We start from the raw sequence: 20,120 nt of genomic DNA on the forward strand, positions 1-20,120 counted from the left end.
TCCATTTGCTCAAAAAAGTATATACGTCTGACAATCCATTTGAGGGATTCCCCTGGAACTATTGTATAACTTTTATCAGTGTGAACCTCGGTGAATGTCATGTTGTGGTAATAAGGTTTCTTACCCGGGATCTAGGAGTCTATCAATTCTCTCTCTTGGGAGAAGTTTCCCTCTAGATGTATGGAGTGTTCTGGCCTTTTCTCCTCCTCCTGTAAAACAAGAAACATCCAAATAAAACAGATATTGAATACTGTGTGCAGGCCCGGCGCCAGCACCCGGCCAACCCGGGCAAGTGCCGGGGCCCCAAGTTACTGGAGGGGCCCACTCGGGCCCCCGGATCAATTGTACCAGTGTCGCTATAAAACACTGGTACAATTGATCACCATCCGGATTGATCACTTTTCTGCCTCTATGCTGCTCTGATAGAGGCAGAATCTAAAACTCACCTGTCCCGGTTCCCACGATGCGGCGCTCCGCAGGGTATGTGACGGTTCTGAAGCCGGCGCACATGATGACGTCATCGGATCAAGTGTGCCGGCTTCAGAGCCAGCGCGTACGGGAGGTCCAGGCCGAAGACAGCTGCAGGCGCTGCGAAGGTGGAAGGGGGGGGGGGTCAGTGTGTCCGCAGGTGGAAGGGGGGCAGTGTGGCCACTGGAGGGCGGCCCACGGAGGGGCCCACTAAGACTCTGTCGCCCAGGGGCCCACTAAAACCTGGAGCCGGCCCTGATCTGTGTGTACAGAACACACCTGCTGTGGCCAGGTCCGATATTTGACACAAGCCACTAGTTACATTCACATAATATTGCATTTCCACCACCAGGGATTGTTATGTAAGCCCTTATTATGATGCTCCCAATACCTAGAACTGTATTTTATGAAAATATTCACATCTACGGTATTATTATTAATAGAGCATCAATAATCCCACGGTGCTGTACAAACAGTAAGGGGTTCACATACTTTAAGACAAAAACTACAATGATCCGGAGACAAGCGGAAGGAGGAGAATCTATGAGGTTCACAAAATCACTTACTACTCCAAAAATGTAAAATAACTTGTACTTGCTGGCAAAACTCCATTCATACAGAGGAAAAGTTCACAGTTGACTATAAGCAAAGTAAAGACTTCCCACAGTGTTAGGTACCGGACACAGATTTCTCATATACACAACCGTATAAAAACGGACGTATATACGGCCTCATGCATTCAAATGGTTAATAAGGCCGTACTGTCCACTGTACCGAACCATGAGCAGGAGGTCTAAAAATATACAGCCTATACTATTTTCCACCGTATTTCCTTTCTGTACAGCCCATAGAAGTCAATGGGAACGTATAAAATACTTGTTGCATACGGCTGTGCACTGTATGCTGCCGTATATACATGTAGTATCCAGAACCATTGGGAGGTGCATTCCGTCAGCCAATAGTCAGCCATCCATAATCTGCCAGCCCACCGTATTTGCTATGGATACGGTACAAAAGTTACCATACTGTTAAAATACGTCCCGTATTTACGGCTAGAATACCGCCGTATATACAGAAAAGACCATATGGTCGTGTCCATGAGGTCTAAATGTAATTTTAGGAAATTACTATTAAAATCCATCATGATAAACCAGGAATTATTCATAGATCCAGGCACCTACTGAAATCAACTTTTACAATTAAGCTAATGAACCAGAAGGGCTCTAGGAGGCGTTACCAGAGCCATCCGTGCACTGGCTTCACAGGCTGTTACACTGTCTCACCCTCCCTTTGCCTGATGTAATCTCGCTGCAGCAGAGGAAGTTTTGGCACACCGTGGGAGGTGGAAATGCACAGAGTAATAGCCACCGAGCAGCCCCTCATAACAACCCCCAGAGCCCTCCTGGATCATTGGCATACTTGTAGTTGACTTAAGAAGATGGGAGGCCATAAATACCAAATATAAGAAGGACACCACAGTCATGGCGCCTAGATCTATAAGTAAGTGCCCCTCGCTTATCATTCCCTTTGAGGTTGTATTGCTGACATCTGAAACAACCAGATTGCAACTGGTTTCTGCGGAAAGGCCATGGGATTACGGTCGGGGCCAATCCAGAAGCCATTCCACAAGATATACCCTTAAGGAGACAGGAACAGATTTCGTTGCTAAACATATATTACAAAGTTTACTATTATCATCTGCACTATTGATTTAAGCAATTTTGTAAAAAGTTTAATTACACTTTAAAGCAAACCTGTCATCAGGATTTTTAACATTTTTACCAGACAGATTCCAACATCTGTTTATTACTAATTCCCTTATCTGCTTTTACAATAAAATTTTTCCCAGAAGAGTAGTATGCCTCATACAATTCTTAAGGAGTATTTTTCACTTATGACGAGTACTAGATTTTCACTAATAAACAACTCAAATAGATTGTTGATAATGTTAATAGACTACAATTTATACAAGACAATTATTAATGCGCATAAGAATTGCAGTGATGTATGTGAAGGCACTGAGGGCATAAGAGATTGTTTGCATGAGGGAGGGGGTGAGGTGTGTGCACAGAATCAGGAGGACTCCGTGACTGGATGCATTTGGCTTCCATGGAGCCACATATACTTTTATCAACTTTTAAAAGTGGGCGGAAGCAGTAATGTTAATTATAAAAGCATATTAGGCATTAGTATTAAACAGACTACGGGAGCCTGTCATTAGGTGAAAATGTGAGATCCTGATGACAGGTTCTCATTAAGAATAGATGCAGATGCAATCAGGATCTTGTGTGCATGTATCATTACCATGTGTGACGCCATACATGACATGTACAGAGGACATTCTGGGGTCACTTACCCAGCCGGATCTTGTCAGCTTTTTCCTGCAGCTCCGTTACTAACGCTTTCATCCTCTCATAGCTCTCCTAAAAAAATGGAACATTAGGCGGGATTTAGTAAAAGAACATATATTAAAGGACATCATCAGCCAGGTAATTCATGGTAGACTGTCCTCATGCTCGTTACCTTTAGGGGAACTCCTGGATTGCAGAGAAAACAACTTTATAAAAATATGTAGATGAGCCTGAGGGGCTCTGGATGCTGATAATTTAGTGCACTCTGGCTCCAGGCTGCAATTTCCAACTTATGAAGACAGATGTATGCTAATCCGGGTACAAGAGGGAGGAAGGGTGAGCGCTGCTCACCCCTCCCCTCTCTAGTGAAAGCCAAACGGCTGTGCCGTAGAAATGTCAGAATATAGGACGTCATATATTTTGGGGGAAGTCGCCCTGCACGGTCATGGTGTGGTCAGACACCTTATCCTCACCGCACTTTGACCAGGTGCTATGGACCTCTCTGGGGGCCGTAATGTGGCCGTGCCACTGATCCCCATGCAGTTATCAAAGGTGTCTGCAATCATTGCGTTAGTCTGTAAATCTTGAGCATGCGCAGTAACTTTACAGCTTGCACAGCCGGCCGGAGACGGCGAGATTTACAGACAGATGGGTGACATCACTGGCTGTCTGCAGCCTGTGGGTGATTCAAGGGATGAATTTTTATGAAGGGGCATGTATAATGTTTTAGCGGATGGAGCCAGGAGGCGCTCGGCTGACGTAGGAGTAAGAGCGCCTTCGATGCATTAGCATATTGTTATAAAGTTATGTTAACAGTAAAACAGACGTTCCAGAATATAATATTGCACAATTCACATGAAAAAGTGCAGCTTCACTTCACCCACATTTGTTTACTTCTTTAACATGACCCTGGGAGTGGAGGATTTTTGTATGTAAATTGTATGCGTAAATCTGTCTAAAACCCACTAATCTACCTTTTCTGTTATGTTCTGTTTTTCCCTGCTTAAAAAGTAATAAACTTTATTATGGAAAAAAAATATCTGTCTCAAATCTGCCCAGGGAATAAGCCACATACAGGAAAATGATGAAGCCAGTGAACTGCTGCCAGATATTGCACAAATCACTCTTAAAGGGGTTGTGTCACTAATTATTATGGATTTCTGGAATTAGAGCAAAGCATTTTGAGCATGTTTGTAATATAAAACCATAACCAAGTTATAGTTGTCAAGGGTTACATTCTGCCTACAGCAACATAAGCAGGTCAGCCTCACACATATTTAGCTGAAACTAGGAATCACAACCAGAAATAATAATCTTTATTTATACAGCGCCATCATATTCCTTAGCGATTTGCAAATCATAGGGAACATACACTCACCGGCCACTTTATTAGGTACACCTGTCCAACTGCTCGTTAACACTTAATTTCTAATCAGCCAATCACATGGCGGCAACTCAGTGCATTTAGGCATGTAGACATGGTCAAGACAATCTCCTGCAGCTCAAACCGAGCATCAGTATGGGGAAGAAAGGTGATCTGAGTGCCTTTGAACGTGGCATGGTTGTTGGTGCCAGAAGGGCTGGTCTGAGTATTTCAGAAACTGCTGATCTACTGGGATTTTCACGCACAACCATCTCCAGGGTTTACAGAGAATGGTCCGAAAAAGAAAAAACATCCAGTGAGCGGCAGTTCTGTGGGCGGAAATGCCTTGTTGATGCCAGAGGTCAGAGGAGAATGGGCAGACTGGTTCGAGCTGATAGAAAGGCAACAGTGACTCAAATCGCCACCCGTTACAACCAAGGTAGGCAGAAGAGCATCTCTCAACCACAATACGTCGAACTTTGAGGCAGATGGGCTACAGCAGCAGAAGACCACACCGGGTGCCTCTCCTTTCAGCTAAGAACAGGAAACTGAGGCTACAATTTGCACAAGCTCATCGAAATTGGACAGTAGAAGATTGGAATATAGTTGCCTGGTCTGATGAGTCTCGATTTGTGCTGCGACATTCGGATGGTAGGGTCAGAATTTGGCATCAACAACATGAAAGCATGGATCCATCCTGCCTTGTATCAACGGTTCAGGCTGGTGGTGGTGGTGTCATGGTGTGGGGAATATTTTCTTGGCACTCTTTGGGCCCCTTGATACCAATTGAGCATCATTGCAACGCCACAGCCTACCTGAATATTGTTGCTGACCATGTCCATCCCTTTATGACCACAATGTACCAAACATCTGATGGCTACTTTCAGCAGGATAATGCGCCATGTCATAAAGCTGGAATCATCTCAGACTGGTTTCTGGAACATGACAATGAGGTCACTGTACTCAAATGGCCTCCACCGTCACCAGATCTCAATCCAATAGAGCATCTTTGGGATGTGGTGGAACGGGAGATTCGCATCATGGATGTGCAGCTGACAAATCTGCGGCAACTGTGTGATGCCATCATGTCAATATGGACCAAAATCTCTGAGGAATGCTTCCAGCACCTTGTTGAATCTATGCCACGAAGAATTGAGGCAGTTCTGAAGGCAAAAGGGGGTCCAACCCGTTACTAGCATGGTGTAACTAATAAAGTGGCCGGTGAGTGTATACAAATATAATATTACATTACAGAGTACAAAGTCATATGAAACAAGTGAGGGTGCTGCTCACAAGAGCTTACAGTCTGAGATATTAAAGGACATCTATCACCAGATCAAGGATTGTAAGCCAAGCAAACTCACATACTGGTGTGTGCCCCCTACGACAGGATCTGCTCTTCTTTTAGCTTCTTATGCGCTGGGTTCTACAAAAAGTAGTTTTTAAAGTTATGCAAATGAGCCTCAGGGGCTCCAGGTTACATAGATGTTACTGGAGCGTCTTGGGCTCATTAGCATAATTTTAGAGCCTTTTTTTCTTAAAAAAAAAAAAAAAAAAAAAAAAAAGAGCATAGAAAGCTTAAGGGAGAGTGGATCATGCCAGAGGGGGCACACACCAGTATGTCAGTGTGCTTGGTTTACTATCCTTCATCCTGGTGGTAGATGTCCTTTAATAGCCATAATGCCACGTATCCTTTTCTGAACTGCCCCGGATTCATGGTTCTGACTTAATGAGCAGGAGTCTGACCCGCTTACAGGGCTGCTAAGCAGGACGTAGCCGTTGACAACTGTAAAGTGATACTGACAAGGTAGTGGAAACACTGGCAAGTCAATGTATTGAGAACGAGGCAAAATTGGTAATTTGTGTCCATTGCAAACATGTTAACATGTCATTGTTAGTGACACAACCCCATTCAAATCAGGTCACAAACATTTTCGTTAATTGACTCGATACCCACCAGTGTAAGTAAAATGAATGAAATTTTAACAACTCTCAATGTCGTGGAAATTCAGATGTGTCAGGTCAGGCAGTGCATGGGGCAGAGGTCATACTTGCAGACCACCACTCTGATCACTGAGGGGTTCATGGTGATCCCTAGGTGACTTAATCACTCATTCACTATGATGGGGACTAGGTCAAAAGTGATCTGTGTGACTACAACCCCCAGCAGAACATGGCACGCTGGGAGTTGTAGTCTTGACATGTGTGGGCCTCCAGCTGTTGTGTGACTACAACCCCCGATCCTGCACACGGCATGCTGGGTGTTGTAGTGCAGTGTCCGTGCTACAGGCAGGCAATGGTCTATGTGACCCTGAGCCGGGGGACAGGCCTACTACTGTACCTGGTAAGCCGGGGAGTTAGAGTCTGGTCTGGAGCCGACCGTGGCCACCTTGTCTCCGTGGTAGAGTCGCCGGAGAGAGCCCATGCAGCGTCCTCTCAGGAGACCCCACCGGGGCCGCATTGTGTGCAGCATCTCTGCGGGGCTACAGGGAGCAGCTCACTGCCCCGACCGGCTGAGTGCTCAGGAGAGGACGCTGCTGCGGGTCACACCACCCACGTGACACGTAGGTCGGCACGTGACCGCGCGCACACCCAGCGCCTGCTCCAACCAGCGCCATCCGCCCGCCTCTCTCTACTCATCAGGACGTATACAGCTCGTATGGATCTCCTCTATAGCGACTATTAGATCTATAAAGCTTGTGTCCAGAGACGTAGCCGCCAATGGCATGCTTCCTTTCAAATATGAACTTGTACTGGAAAATAAGAACTTCAATCTGATTGGTTTCTAAAGTAATTTCAAACTGACCAATCAAACTGCTAGTTATATGTCTTATACAAGCTAGAAAATATATAAGGTGGAATCTAATTGGTACTTCATATAAATTTCTCCTTTCTCTGAAATGCATTTGGCTGTGACCTTGTAGTTGGAGGGGAGTGCACCCAATGTTTCCGTTTGGGTTCATCCCACAGAACCTGGACACCCCTGGCCAATTATAGCCATGGCCAGTTGCCAGTGGAGTCAGTGTCTTGGATTGGCTATTTGGCAAAATATTTGTGAGGAACCATGCCTAAGGGCGCGTTCACACAATGCGATGCGTTTTTTACAGATTTCAAAGACTTCAGCTGAGGTTACATTGCATTTCCATGTTACTTCATAATGCGTCAAAAACGCATAAAAAACGTGACGCAATGTATTGTGTAAACGCACCCTCAACGGAAACACTTATCTCTAATTGTAATAACTCTATGTCTCCATTTTCTGAGGATCAATTGTCCCTGGTGACAGCAGAGAGAGAGTGAAGGTCCCCTGGAAAAATTGAACTGATTGCAGGTGAGAGTTTGGGCCCAAACAGAACTTTCAGGTTCAGATAAGGGCACACTCTGCTCCTCCCTACTAAAGAGGCATAATTACTGTATATCGGCACCAATCACCATTGTGTGTCAAACACTAAACAGGTACAAGGGCATTGTCCGAAGCTATCCTCATTTACTGCAGATTCGCTCATGCACGCTCCCCTCAAAAAATGTATAAAATTTTGCTGTAAATTACAATGAGATACTCACATTTTCCCTGCAGCCATGACAGGATTACAGGGAGGGCTCCCAGGGCGCACGCCCCAGGGCCTCCACCACTTTGGAGACAGGGAGGGGCTCCCACTAGAGCTTTAGGTTCTGGATAATGCAGACCTGCAGCTAATATTGTCCCTAATACAGGAGAACAGAGCACGTGATTAAAGCCTACTGTTCTGCAGTATGTACGTTCTGAGGAATAAGATAATTCTCCCTCCCTTAGCCGGCCTTAGTGAGCTAGCTCATTACAGTCCAAAGTCCAGCCTGCAACCCCAATCCACACCACTGTTAACCCGATTGTATTGGGTTGAAGGGGGCGGGGTTAAAGGGGTATTCTTGTCTGGGCATTCACATTCAATTTTATTAATCTGAGATATATATACATATACACACACACACACATTTCTTCAATTAATGTTATTCAAAATAAATGTTCCAGTGTGAAGATAATTTCTCATAAATGTAGTCATACGAATCCTTGGATACGACCACCTCGGTTGTAGTGATTGCACAAAGAAACAAAGTTTTTGTATATGAAATGGGAGTTACTCCATGTGGTAATGATTGCTGAAACTAGGTCAGTGATGGCTAACCTATGACACGCGTGTCAGTACTGACACGCCTAGCCATCTTCAGTGACACACGGCCGCCGGAGAGTTAAGTTTCATCCTTGGCTCCTACACGGCCAGGTGAAGTAGCCGGTAGGCTGAGAGATTGTCATGCACTGAGCTCACAGCACTTCCTCCTCCTCTGCCGAGCCGGCCCCTCCCCCTGTGAGAGCTGTGCCTCGTGTCTCCTGTCAGCACAGGTATCATCCTGGGGCTCAGCACCAGGAGAGTTGACCCGACCATCAACTCCAGAAACTCCTCTGCAGCTCCTGATAGTTGTGCTGGGGGGAGTTGTTGTGGTAGGTCACCTCTACACTGACCATCTCCACAGCAGGGATGAGGGTCGACAACCACTCTCATCATACATACAAGACATCATACAGTGAGTAATGTCAGTGTACTGTATGATGAAAGTCATCTGTGCTTGTGTGTCAGTTTTGTGACGTACAAGCCCTGAAATAATCACAACGCCTTGCAAATCGCCAGACATTGTGATTATTTTGCTCCTCATGAGGGAGATGCAGACAGCGGCACCTGCGACTCACTATAACCTGTTTACTTTCATGACGAAGTTTGCAGGTTACTAAGCATTTCCACACCTGTCTGATTGGAGCCGATCTATTACAATGTGCGATTTGCACATAGTAATAGATGATGTGGAATATCCCCATACACTGCCATAATGTAGTATGCCAGTATATGGTAGGATCAATCAGACAACCTAGGGTTAAAGTACCCTAGAAGTTAAATAATTATACATATTTGTTATTTAAACTATAAATATCACAAAATTATGTTTTTTTTCTCAAGTTGACACACCACCCGAGTTATGCTCGGTTTTTTGGTGAATTTTGACACACCAAGCTCAAAAGGTTGCCCATCACTGAACTAGGTGGTCAGGCAAGCCACACTAGTGCATGCCTGGCCATCGCAGCCAGAGTGCGGGGTTGTCGTATCCGGGGAAGCTATCTCGTTTCTAAGGGACAACATGGCTACATTTAGGAGAAATTATCTTCACACAGGAACATTTTTTAATAACATCCAATTGAAGAAATGTTTACATATGGAAAATGAATTAAATGTAAAATGCCCAGATGGGAAAACCCCTTTAAGTGAGCCGACTCCCCTTGTTCACGTAAGAGACTGCTCTTAGAGTCAGCTTGTACAACACATGACTACTGGGCATAGATCAATAAGAGGGTGTGGAGAGGGCTGTATATATTTCTATGTAGTGTCGGGCTGCAGACTTATGTGCTGTTGAAGGGAAACAAGGATATTATTGGGCTGCATGGGAAAGATGCTCCGTGTATTTTTGCCAGTTGTTTGGTTTAAGAACATTGAGAAATGTGATATTTATGAAGTTCCTTTTATGCTGTTTAAATTGAAATTGGATCAGGAGGGGGAGATGGGATGTAAGTAATAATAAGTAATAGCGTATAAATCTACCAATTGAAAGATAAAAATACATTTGTCTGGATTGTCAATGTGGTCTATATTAAGTTTTAGTATTGTTCCGACAAAATGGTTTTCCCATAGCTTCTTGCTATTGATGTTGGAGTCTGTATAGGGATGACCACTAATTAGAGGCAGATAGTATGAGAGAGGAAGCTGCACTATATCTACTGATTGTGTCTATATAGCTTCAGCTCAAGGTGTTGTTGCTCATTGTACCTCTAAAAAAAGTAGTTTTTTTTAATGTATGGACAATCACCTGCAGGTACAGATGTGTCGACCTTATCTCTTAGGCCCCTTCCACACTTGCGTTGCAGATCACGTCAGAGTTTGATCAGGGTGCGATCAGGGTTTGCTCAGTGAAAAACGCACATTTTGCATCATAGTGCAATCAATTTTCAGTCAGAGTTTGTTCAGTGTCTCGGTTTTTCACGTGCGTTTTCAATGCAATTTCAATGCGTTTTTCACGCGCAGGTAATGCGCGTGAAAGGACTCAGGACTGAGCTATATCTTTTCTATGGCAATCGATGCGTGAAAAACACATTGGACATGCATGCGTCTCAGAGTGCAATGCGTCACCATAGACGTATGGTACGTTTCTCATGCGCGTGACTTGCAAAAGTAGAGCATGCTGAGATTTAAACGCACAAGTGTCGTCGTGAAAAAAAATGCAAGTCTGAAAAGACCCATTAGTTACAATAGGTCAGAGTGCAATGCAAGTTGCGTGAAAAACGCAAGTGTGAAAGGGGCCTTACTTGGTTATAGAAACCATTTCCATACAATACTATTACATGATAAGCACTGCCTGGCCATACGCTCACAAAGAATCACATCTGCAAACAGCACAAAATAAGTAGCTGGAATGCTGAATCACTTGATAAACATTCATGGTTTTTTCACAAGGCATAAAAAGCACACTGGTAACTTACATATGAGTGGCCAACCCCTTTAATAAGTATGTCAGTGTCTGCTGTAAGTGCTAATGGGCAATATGCAGGTAATTTTCAACAGACCTCTATGTGCACCAGTTCTGCAGTGTTTATTGGGCAAGTCAAACATTATTGCACAAGACTTTTGGGTTGTGTGACATTCTGTAAAAAAAAAAAAAATTTTTTTTACAAAAATTTCCAAGTTGAGTGGAAAGATATTAACTGCCTGAAAATTAGAACACTTAAAATCCAAATACTTTATTAAGACCTATTAAAATCGGGCCACTCAACAGCCACAAGATTCGATCAGGCATTCAGTGTATACACAGGCATCGGGATTCTGATTTTCAAACACTCCCGATCACACTTATATTCCTGGATACTACTGAGTAAGAATGTGTGTGGTATCAGTGCAGCCTATTTACTGAGTTTGTATTCACTGTACTATGCCACGTAACACAAAACCTCATCAAGTGCAGTTCACATTGGTGTTCAAACACTCAAGCTAATCCTATAATTAACCTCCGCCTGACGCGTTTCTACATCTCCCAACCGGGAGATGTGTCATCAGAGGCCTAAGATTAAACCTATAGGATAGGTAAGTTGGTGCATGCATAGATTTCACATGCACCCGTCAAACATTGTCCGGCTCTGTTGCGGCCGTGTGCGCGTGCGGCTGAACGCGCGAGATATAAGGATAACGCCACGCCTCTACAGGGCGGAGCTAGACCGGCCTCAGTTAAGGGCCTATCCTGGCGCTATATTGAGAGAGGGCTCGTCCTACGGTAAGCCAATGATAATGCACCGAGGGTTCTGCCAATCTACCAAGCGACCAGATGCTAATCACTACGAGAAGGCAGGGATGGACAACAACCTCTGGTCTGAAAATTTTGCAATGGGTTGATGTCCACATTTTATTAAATCAGCTGGTTAACGGGGATCGTATTGCGACCTCTTACCTAGAATTGGCCATTACCATAAAGCGGTGAATAAAGAAAGAGGTGCCAATCTCAGGGGCAGACAGAGGTGACGCTTATAAAGAATAGCGGTCCAATCGTGACTCAATGAGTATATAGACAGACATATGTGACATTCTGTAGTGCGCCAACATGTGTAACAGACACCTAAAATGTGGCATACAGCTGCCATCTTCTTCTACAAGTTGCCAATTGCTATTTTGTGGTCTGGCCTGAAAAGGCCACAAAATTCTTCAGGAGTTAGCATGGTCGCAAGGAAGGGAAGGAATGCAAAGAAACACAGTTATATATAATAATATAAACATCAATGTTATTTTGCTGTAAGAAGGTATCTATCCCCCTAAGCTCTCTGCAGTCTCTGCTGTGACCAGCTCCTGAGCTCACCTATTCCACAGATTCACACTCCTAATAGTTCTTGATGAAACAACCCTATGGACTACTAAAACATGTCTGGTGACAAATATCATTGTATACTCCCCCCCCCCCCCCCAATAAGGCTTCCTACAGGCCTTTCTGTGGATGACATTTCATTTATGAGCAAATGACCCCCACATCTCAACACTGAACTTTAGGCCAAATATGAAAAAGAGCATATCCGATGCTGCAAGTATGAAAGACGAAGACAAATATGATTTAAAACACTAGAATTTATTTATTTTACATATTGTACATTTTATACATAGTTACAAATGCCCAAATAAAATATAGTTTGAGAGTAAAGAGAAAATTGAACTTAATTGAATTAAGGTAAAAAAAAAGTGCACTACATTCAAGGGGAGCAAAACATTCAAAAACCAACCAAAAAGAGCCTTACATGGTATGAAGACAACACACATATCTATTTGTACCCATTGTCTGGAAAATTGCACTTTGTTCTTGAGCTGTATATAATATAGAATGTAGATTTGAGTGTATGGTTTCAGATCTCTGCAGTGTATGGTCATCATTTATTCCTATAGAAATGACTGTATCATGTCTACAGTGCCTGCCCAATGGGCTCCTTTGTCTATTGTAGGAGGATAGAAATACAATATTTCCCTTCTGTAGCAATGGTGTATTCTTGGATGATCTAACCATGTACTATGTGGGGGGTTAAAATGGTTAGCCAGTGGACCCGTTTTCTCTAAAGCCCCCCCCCCCCCCCCCCCCAATTATAAACCAATAAGGACAGGGGCTTTCCCACTACTGCCGATTTCAAAAGGTACAACTGGAAATCATCTTGGAAATCCTCTTTTCCTCCAGTGTTTGCTTCCATGGATCTAAAAATGTCCCACACATGCACATAGTCCCCGCACACCATCACTGGTCTCTGGGTGCGGTTACATGTTCTGCTCGCACTGGAAACAAGCAAAACAGGTTTGCAGAGTTTTAAATATCATACAAAAAAATCCTCTATTTGTGTAAACTGGAAAACTCCTTTAAAAGAAGCCCCTGTAAGGAAGTGTGCCAGCAGTTTTCACATAAGTAAACAGATAGAGACTAAGGCTATATTCACACTGACGTATGGGGGACATCTATACGACGCTCACCTCCTCCTCCTCTCACTGTGCACTGTACGGTACGGGCGGGCAACGGCAGTGTGAATGTAGCCTTAGTGGTATAATGTTTGGAGGTAACAGCCACCTCGCAAAAAAAGGTGGTGGTGCAGGAGACGCTGACTGCAGAGGGGTGGGAACACTTTTGAACCACCTACAGGGCACTTGCAGGAGCAACGGACATCAGATTTAACATTTACTATTCATTTTTAAAAAGTCAGGAGGTCTGCAAATAGGGTCCAAACAGCTGACATGTTCCATTTAGGATATCCTTATAACTTAAAGGGGAGCCTTAAACAAAATCCATCATGATTAACCTTCCTTCTAAAATCAACTTTTAAAATTATGCAATTGAGCCTGAGGGGCGTTTCCAGAGCTGGTTGTTACAAACAGCAGGTCTCTACCTGCACCTTCTTACACAGGTAGAGGGAGGAGGGAGAGAATAGGGGAACAGTGAGACATGTTCTGACAATGGAATATTAGCATAATTTTCAAAGTTGATTTTTAAGAAGGAGGCCATGGTTAAGAAATATAATTAGATTACCCCAGTCATAGTGCCTGGATCTAGGAGAAAGTCCCCCTGGTTTATCATGATGGATTTGGAAGGTAGATTTGCTTTAAATATTGATAACAGGAATCTGTCTTGTAGTGGAAGTTAACTCCTTCTTTCATTTTATTTATAGATCAGCAAAAAGTTTTAAAATTTACCAGACATGGAATAAAACAAATTTGAGCAAACCTATGTTATTTTATTATGTAAAATTCTACACATTTGCAGTTTAACATTCTGTTACAATCTTTAGGGAGGTTCAAGATCTCTGCTTGCAGTCATTCAATAGAATTCTTTAAAGGGAACCTGTCACCAGGAGACCCATTTTTAGCACTCCCCCAGTCCCCACAGAGCATAGTACATACACTGCCAAAGTGTTTTTGTATTAAAAATAGGTTTTACAGAAAAAAAAGATATGTTATATTGCACCTTGCTGTAACTCCCCTCACTCGGGAATGGCTGTAGAGGAGCAGGGGGCGTTGCTAAGCAAGTAATTGGTGTTTTCATATATTTATAAAGGACACATGGAGGAGTGATTTACCAAGGGTGGGGGGGAAACTGCTCCTTTCCAGCCACTCCCAGTGGACGAGTGCATAGTCACACAGCAGATGCCAATGAAAGGTACAATATAACATATCTTTTTTTCAGTAAAACCTATTTTTTTTTATACAAAAACACTTTGGCAGTGTATGTACTATGTTCTGTGGGGACTGGGGGAGTGCTAAAAATGGGTCTCCTGGTGACAGGTTCCCTTTAAGGTTTTCTTAAAGGAGATGGTCCTGGTGATGTGATGGGGCCTTGCTTTGTAGCCGGTCATACACCTGTGTGTATGGGCAGGACAGAGCCTTCACAGAAAGTATGAAGTATTCTATTAAAAAGGCAGCAAGCAGTGATCTTAAATATTGCAACATTTTATGACATCAAGCAGAGATCTAGAGAAACAGGAAGAATTGGTGCAGAAAGTATATTGGAAGATTGTATAACTTTTCATTATACAAACAATAACATTTATTTGCTGTAATGGACACAACCAGTCAAGATTTTATTTCCGAAAATACATTTATCCCTTATCCACATGATTAAGGAGATACATGTATGATTACTAGGGATCCAATTGCTAAGACACATGACATTTGACAAAAGGAGGGACCAAATGTCCCTAGAATGAACTTTTAGTAAACAGGACTTACTTTATCTGCGACATCCTGACAGCTGTCCCATATAATTACGTCAAGTGCAAGACAAATTTGTTATGGACACCAGTAACTTATAAGTAACGGATACTGGGACACCTTACAGTAAGCAGATCCTGGAAATCATATTCACCATAGGGCAATGCATAGGAACTACAAGTCCACTGTTCTGCTGATTGGGATTTGTGGGTAGAGATTATATGGTTGTGACGACACAAACCTTTAAATAAAAAATGAGGTCAGCTTAAGAGACTGATAGACAACAGAGGTAAATGCTGATGCGACCAAGAACAGATGCAAACTACAGAAGACAAATGGCCCAGTCTTTGTAGATAAATGGAATTGCATAAATGAATGTCAATGTTCATTGCCAAACTAAATACTGAAAATGCCCTGGGATGGTGCGACTCTCTACCATAATGTGAGCCCATATGTATCCATTACCAACCTGCAATACCACATCACCAAGTTAACACAGTTTAAGGATTTGAACCTGTAGGTGGCCCGCTGTAATGCATTGCACAGCAACATGTAGCAGCTCGCAGCTCAAAATGAGCCAATAAATTAACGTTAAATAAATAAATAGATTTTATAACGTATGACTGTACACAACGCTTATACATATATTACAAATTAGGCCATTCAGGATGAATACTCCACATGGGGCATCCTCCCTGTGAAATATCCAGCTCACGTACTGCACAGCAGGCACCCAAACCTGTGGCACTTGAGAACTACATCTCCCAGCATGCCTGGACTTAAGTGTCACGGTTGTGTGGTTTATGGTTTGGGAACACGGCTGTGCTGTGACAAGGCTCTCTGTCACATTCCATCAGTCATCAACCTCCATGAAAATATCACTAAAAAAATATTCAGACACCGGAGCGGCTTCTTCTTCAGTAGTAAGGTCGGGAGACTTGGGTGCCATTTGTTGTTCTGTATCTTGATTGTCACAAGTCTGAAACAAGACAAACATAAGACACCAATATAATTTTTTTGTTATGACCCAAATGAAGCACTTAATGGAAACCTACCATTTGATTTGATGCATTATGAAGCAGACATACCCTGACAATGCTGTAACTACATTGATACAGAAACATCTTTTTTAATCCCTGGACGGAATGGTTTTGCTGGAAAAAACAATTATCAAATTCAGGACCTTGGGAAAGCTGTGTGCTGCTTGCCATCCCTAAACACATTCCACAGAGCTTCCTGAACTGCCCAGGCAGGACTAATCAACCTGACCTATATACAGCAGCTGGGGGATGGTGCAGTGATGGATTACTTCTGCCTGTCAGGCACAACACTACATCATTCTCTGGAGCAGTGCAAGAGGAGAAGTGCCGAGCCAGGCAAAGGAGCGACAGAACCTCATTAGCCTGAATTTTATAATTGTTTTTTCAGCAAAACCATTCAGTTCAGGGATTAAAACAAGATATGTTTCTGCATCAGTGTAGCTCTCAAGGTATGTTTGGTTTATAATGCATGAAATCAAAATGATAGGTTTCCTTAAGGGGCAGGATAGAAAGAAGAAAACAATCCCTACAAGAGGCATGGGGCTGCCATTTAACCCAACAAGGTGGATTCTTCACCAGAAAATACCAGTGGTTGTAACCAGATAGTGAAATAGTGACTCTTACACACTTACTTGAGATACGGAGGGGAGGTCCTCTTCGGTAGCAGTAGTCGGCACATCTGGGGGTGACAACATGGGCGATGCTGAAGGCACTTCACTGTCATGGAGATTCTCCAGGTTCAAATCTGGACTTTCTTTCTGGTGACCACGGACTGTAGGGGAAATCTTTCTACCTTTCAGCTGAGGAAGATTTTTCTTTTTTCGGTTTTCTTCACCGACTTTCTTGGCCTGTTTTTCTTTGCAAACCAAAGATAAAAACCCCAACGGTTTTTTCCCAGGTCTGACAAAACAAAACAAAGTTATTAAGGCAAAAAAGTTAAATCCTGCATGTTCCAGACATAAACACCCTTAAAGGACATCTAACACTAGGATCAAGGCTCGTAAAGCAAAGACATATTGGTGTGTACCTCCTCTGCCGGAATCTGCTCTTCTTTTAGCTTCTTATTCCTGTTTTTAACCCCTTAAGGACGCAGCCATTTTACAGCTTAAGGCTCAGCCCCATTTTTTGGATTCTGACTTGTGTCACTTTATATGGTTATAACTTTTGAACTCTGTTACTTATCAAAGCGATTCTGAGATAGTTTTTCCCCCACATGTTGTACTTCATTTTAGTGGTAAATTTTGGCTGATAAGTTTTGCGTTTATTTTCCAAAAAAAGAAAAAATGATTAATTTTTTGAAAAATCTCACTTTTTTGAAATTCAAAATCATTACATTTTCAGGCAGATAGATTTACCGCCTAAATAAGTTGCTGCATAACATTTCCCATATGTCTACTTTACATTTTCATAATTTTTGAAATGTCTGGATAATATATTTTGATGTCGCTCGGCTTAGAAATCGAATAGCGATTTTCCGTATTTTCAGAATTTACTCTTTTGCGGATAAATACAGTTTTGAATGAAATGTTACATATTTAGTATCGAAACCCCCGTATATAATCAACCCATTTTCAAATCTGCACCCCTCAAACTATCAGAAACAGCTTTTAGGAAGATTGTTAACCTCTTGAGATCTTCATAGTAATTGAATCAAAATGGCGGTGAAATTTAGAATGGTCAAATTTTGTCGGTTATACGCTCATTTAGCCCTAAAATTTACACATTTCCAAAAGATAAAAATAGAAAACCCACCATACAATTTGTTCTGCAATTTTCTCCCAAGTACAGAGACCCCCCACATGTGGACGTTACTTGTTTTATGGGTGCACAGCGAGGCGCAGAATGGAAGGAGGGACCTGCAGCTGCCAGGATTTTAGTTTCCTATTTGGTCCCTTTTGTAGGCTATAAATTTTCGCTTTTTCGTTATTGGGGCCATGTGACGGCATTTTTTTTTGCGGGATGAGATGCTTTTTCCAGTGTTGCCATTTTGGGGTTGGTATCACCTATTGTTGAAAATTTAGGAACTCGTTTTTGAGGGTATCAGTAGAAAAGCATCAATTCTGTACTGGATTTTTGACTTTTTTTTTTTTCGTGTTCACCGTTTAGCCTAATAATCATGTTAGCTTTATTCTATGGGACGATACGATTACGGGGATACCAGACTTGAATATATTTTCTTACATTTTACTAAATTTGTCAAATAAAACCGTAATGTGGGAAAAAAAATCTATCATTTTTGCATTGCCGTCTTCCAAGTGGCATAACATTTTTACTTTTTTGACTTGGGAGCTGGTTGATGGCTTGTTTTTTGCGGGACATGCTGTACTTTGCAGCAGTATTATTATGGAGTACATATGTTTTTTGATCACTTTTGATGGCATTTTTTGTAAGATTGAATAGGTAAAAATGTAAATTTTTGGTGGGTTTTCAATAGTTTTTTTTAACGGCGTTCATCGTATGGGTTAAATAATGATTTACTTGTATTCTACGGGTTGTTACGGACGCGGTGATACTATATATGTGGGGTTTTTGTTATGATTTAGACTTTTTTGGGGTTATATGTCTCTTTATATGTTATGGGGCTTATGGGCATTTTTATTGATTTATTACTTTATTTTTTATTGAATAACATTTTTTTTTACTTTTTCACTTTTTCCACCATGGGAAATGACCAAGCAATCATATGATTGCTTGTTCATGATAATACTCTGCAATAATCATGTATTGCAGGGTATTATCAGTGTTAGCCTATGCACTTGCATAGGCTGGCACTATGCCAGTAAGATGACGTCACAGACGCCATCTTACTGGCAGTGCCTGCAGGCAGTGCTGGGGACCAGATCGGACCCCAGCACTTCCATAGCAGCGATCGGCGTCCCCCGAAAATGGTTCAGGGGGGCCGATCGTGGGGGAAAGACCCCCAGAGGCATGTTAGATGGTCGTGCTGACCGTGGCATTTAACGGGTTACACACCCGCGATCGGAGCCCACTCCGACCGCGGGTGTTACACTGGGGTGCCGGCTATTAGTTACAGCCGGCACCCCGTGTTTCCCGATGCCGGTTTGGCTCTGATCCAGAGCCGAGCCGGCATAAGCGCAGCGGCGGATTTATCCGCCACTGAGCGCTAAGTCACTGCGCTCCGTGGCGGATATATCCGCCACGGAGCGTGAAGGGGTTAACTTAAAAAAGGATTACAAAATTATGCAAATGAGTCTGAGGGACTCCAGGCTCTATAGGTTTTAATGGAGCCTGGAGCCCCTCAGGCTCATTTGCAAATCGTTTAAAGCATTTTATTCTTAAAAACAAGGGCATAAGAAGCTTAAAAGAAAAGTGGAGCCTCCCAGAGAGGGCACACACCAGTCCTACACGCGGGTGGTAGATTTCCTTTAAATGGTATCGAACCCTTTGCAGCAAATTATTTTTTATTTCATAATGGAATATTGCAGCTGATAATAGTAAACTTTGCTCACTACAGGAGAAAGAGCAGGAAAAAGGCACAGAGAAGCTGTATATTACAGTGTATTTGAAAGCCTTCTAAGATCAGTCCAATTAAGACACATCCATACCGAGAGAATATTTCCCTTAATTATTCAGCCTTCTGAGGGGTAAATGGACACCAGTTATCAAGTCTGTGTCACTAGTCCTGTCACTACTACCTGTTGGAGCAGCTCACAAGGATCCCATTGCAGCCTTTATCTAGTTATTTCATACATTATTCATTGTAAAATCATCTATTTTTATCATGTAAATGAGGCTGGTCACATGGTCAGAGGCAGTGATGTCACCCCTGTTACCCTTCCCCTCTCCTCCCCCTGCTCATGTCTGTGTGTAATGTATAGTAAAGCATTGCTAGTGTGTGTGCTGCATCCTCCTAATATACAGGTGAGAGACACAGACATCAGCTACACATGAATCTGACATGTTCTGCTGTAACATGGCTGTCTAGAGCTGCTGTATCTCTCCTATATACACACACAGGCTGCAGGGGGTGTGGCCACCAGCACCAGGAAGCACATCATTATACAGGCTGTCAGTCATGCACTGGGGGTGTGGCTGTGCCTCCCACTCATGAATAATCTGGACAGCTTGAATATGCTAATGCTTC

At 42.8% G+C, this 20,120-nt stretch overlaps 2 protein-coding genes across 2 annotated transcripts in view; both read right to left on the reverse strand.

Annotated features, from left to right (window-relative positions):
- The window catches only part of MCCC2 (methylcrotonyl-CoA carboxylase subunit 2), a 45,080-nt gene extending 38,302 nt beyond the window's left edge, over nucleotides 1-6,778 (reverse strand). Inside the window, exons 1-3 of the mRNA XM_072138855.1 lie at nucleotides 6,524-6,778; nucleotides 2,825-2,891; nucleotides 125-209 (exon numbers count right to left, since the gene is read on the reverse strand). Coding sequence (XP_071994956.1) covers nucleotides 125-209; nucleotides 2,825-2,891; nucleotides 6,524-6,655 — 284 coding nt within the window. The 5' untranslated portion in view covers nucleotides 6,656-6,778. The remainder of the gene's footprint in view (nucleotides 1-124; nucleotides 210-2,824; nucleotides 2,892-6,523) is intronic.
- An 8,954-nt stretch (nucleotides 6,779-15,732) lies between these two features.
- The window catches only part of BDP1 (BDP1 general transcription factor IIIB subunit), a 41,246-nt gene continuing 36,858 nt past the window's right edge, over nucleotides 15,733-20,120 (reverse strand). The window contains exons 43-44 of the mRNA XM_072146305.1: nucleotides 16,648-16,915; nucleotides 15,733-15,954 (exon numbers count right to left, since the gene is read on the reverse strand). Coding sequence (XP_072002406.1) covers nucleotides 15,829-15,954; nucleotides 16,648-16,915 — 394 coding nt within the window. The 3' untranslated portion in view covers nucleotides 15,733-15,828. The remainder of the gene's footprint in view (nucleotides 15,955-16,647; nucleotides 16,916-20,120) is intronic.

Source organism: Engystomops pustulosus, chromosome 1 (assembly GCF_040894005.1).
Source record: "Engystomops pustulosus chromosome 1, aEngPut4.maternal, whole genome shotgun sequence".
Classification (NCBI taxonomy): Eukaryota; Metazoa; Chordata; class Amphibia; order Anura; family Leptodactylidae; genus Engystomops; species Engystomops pustulosus.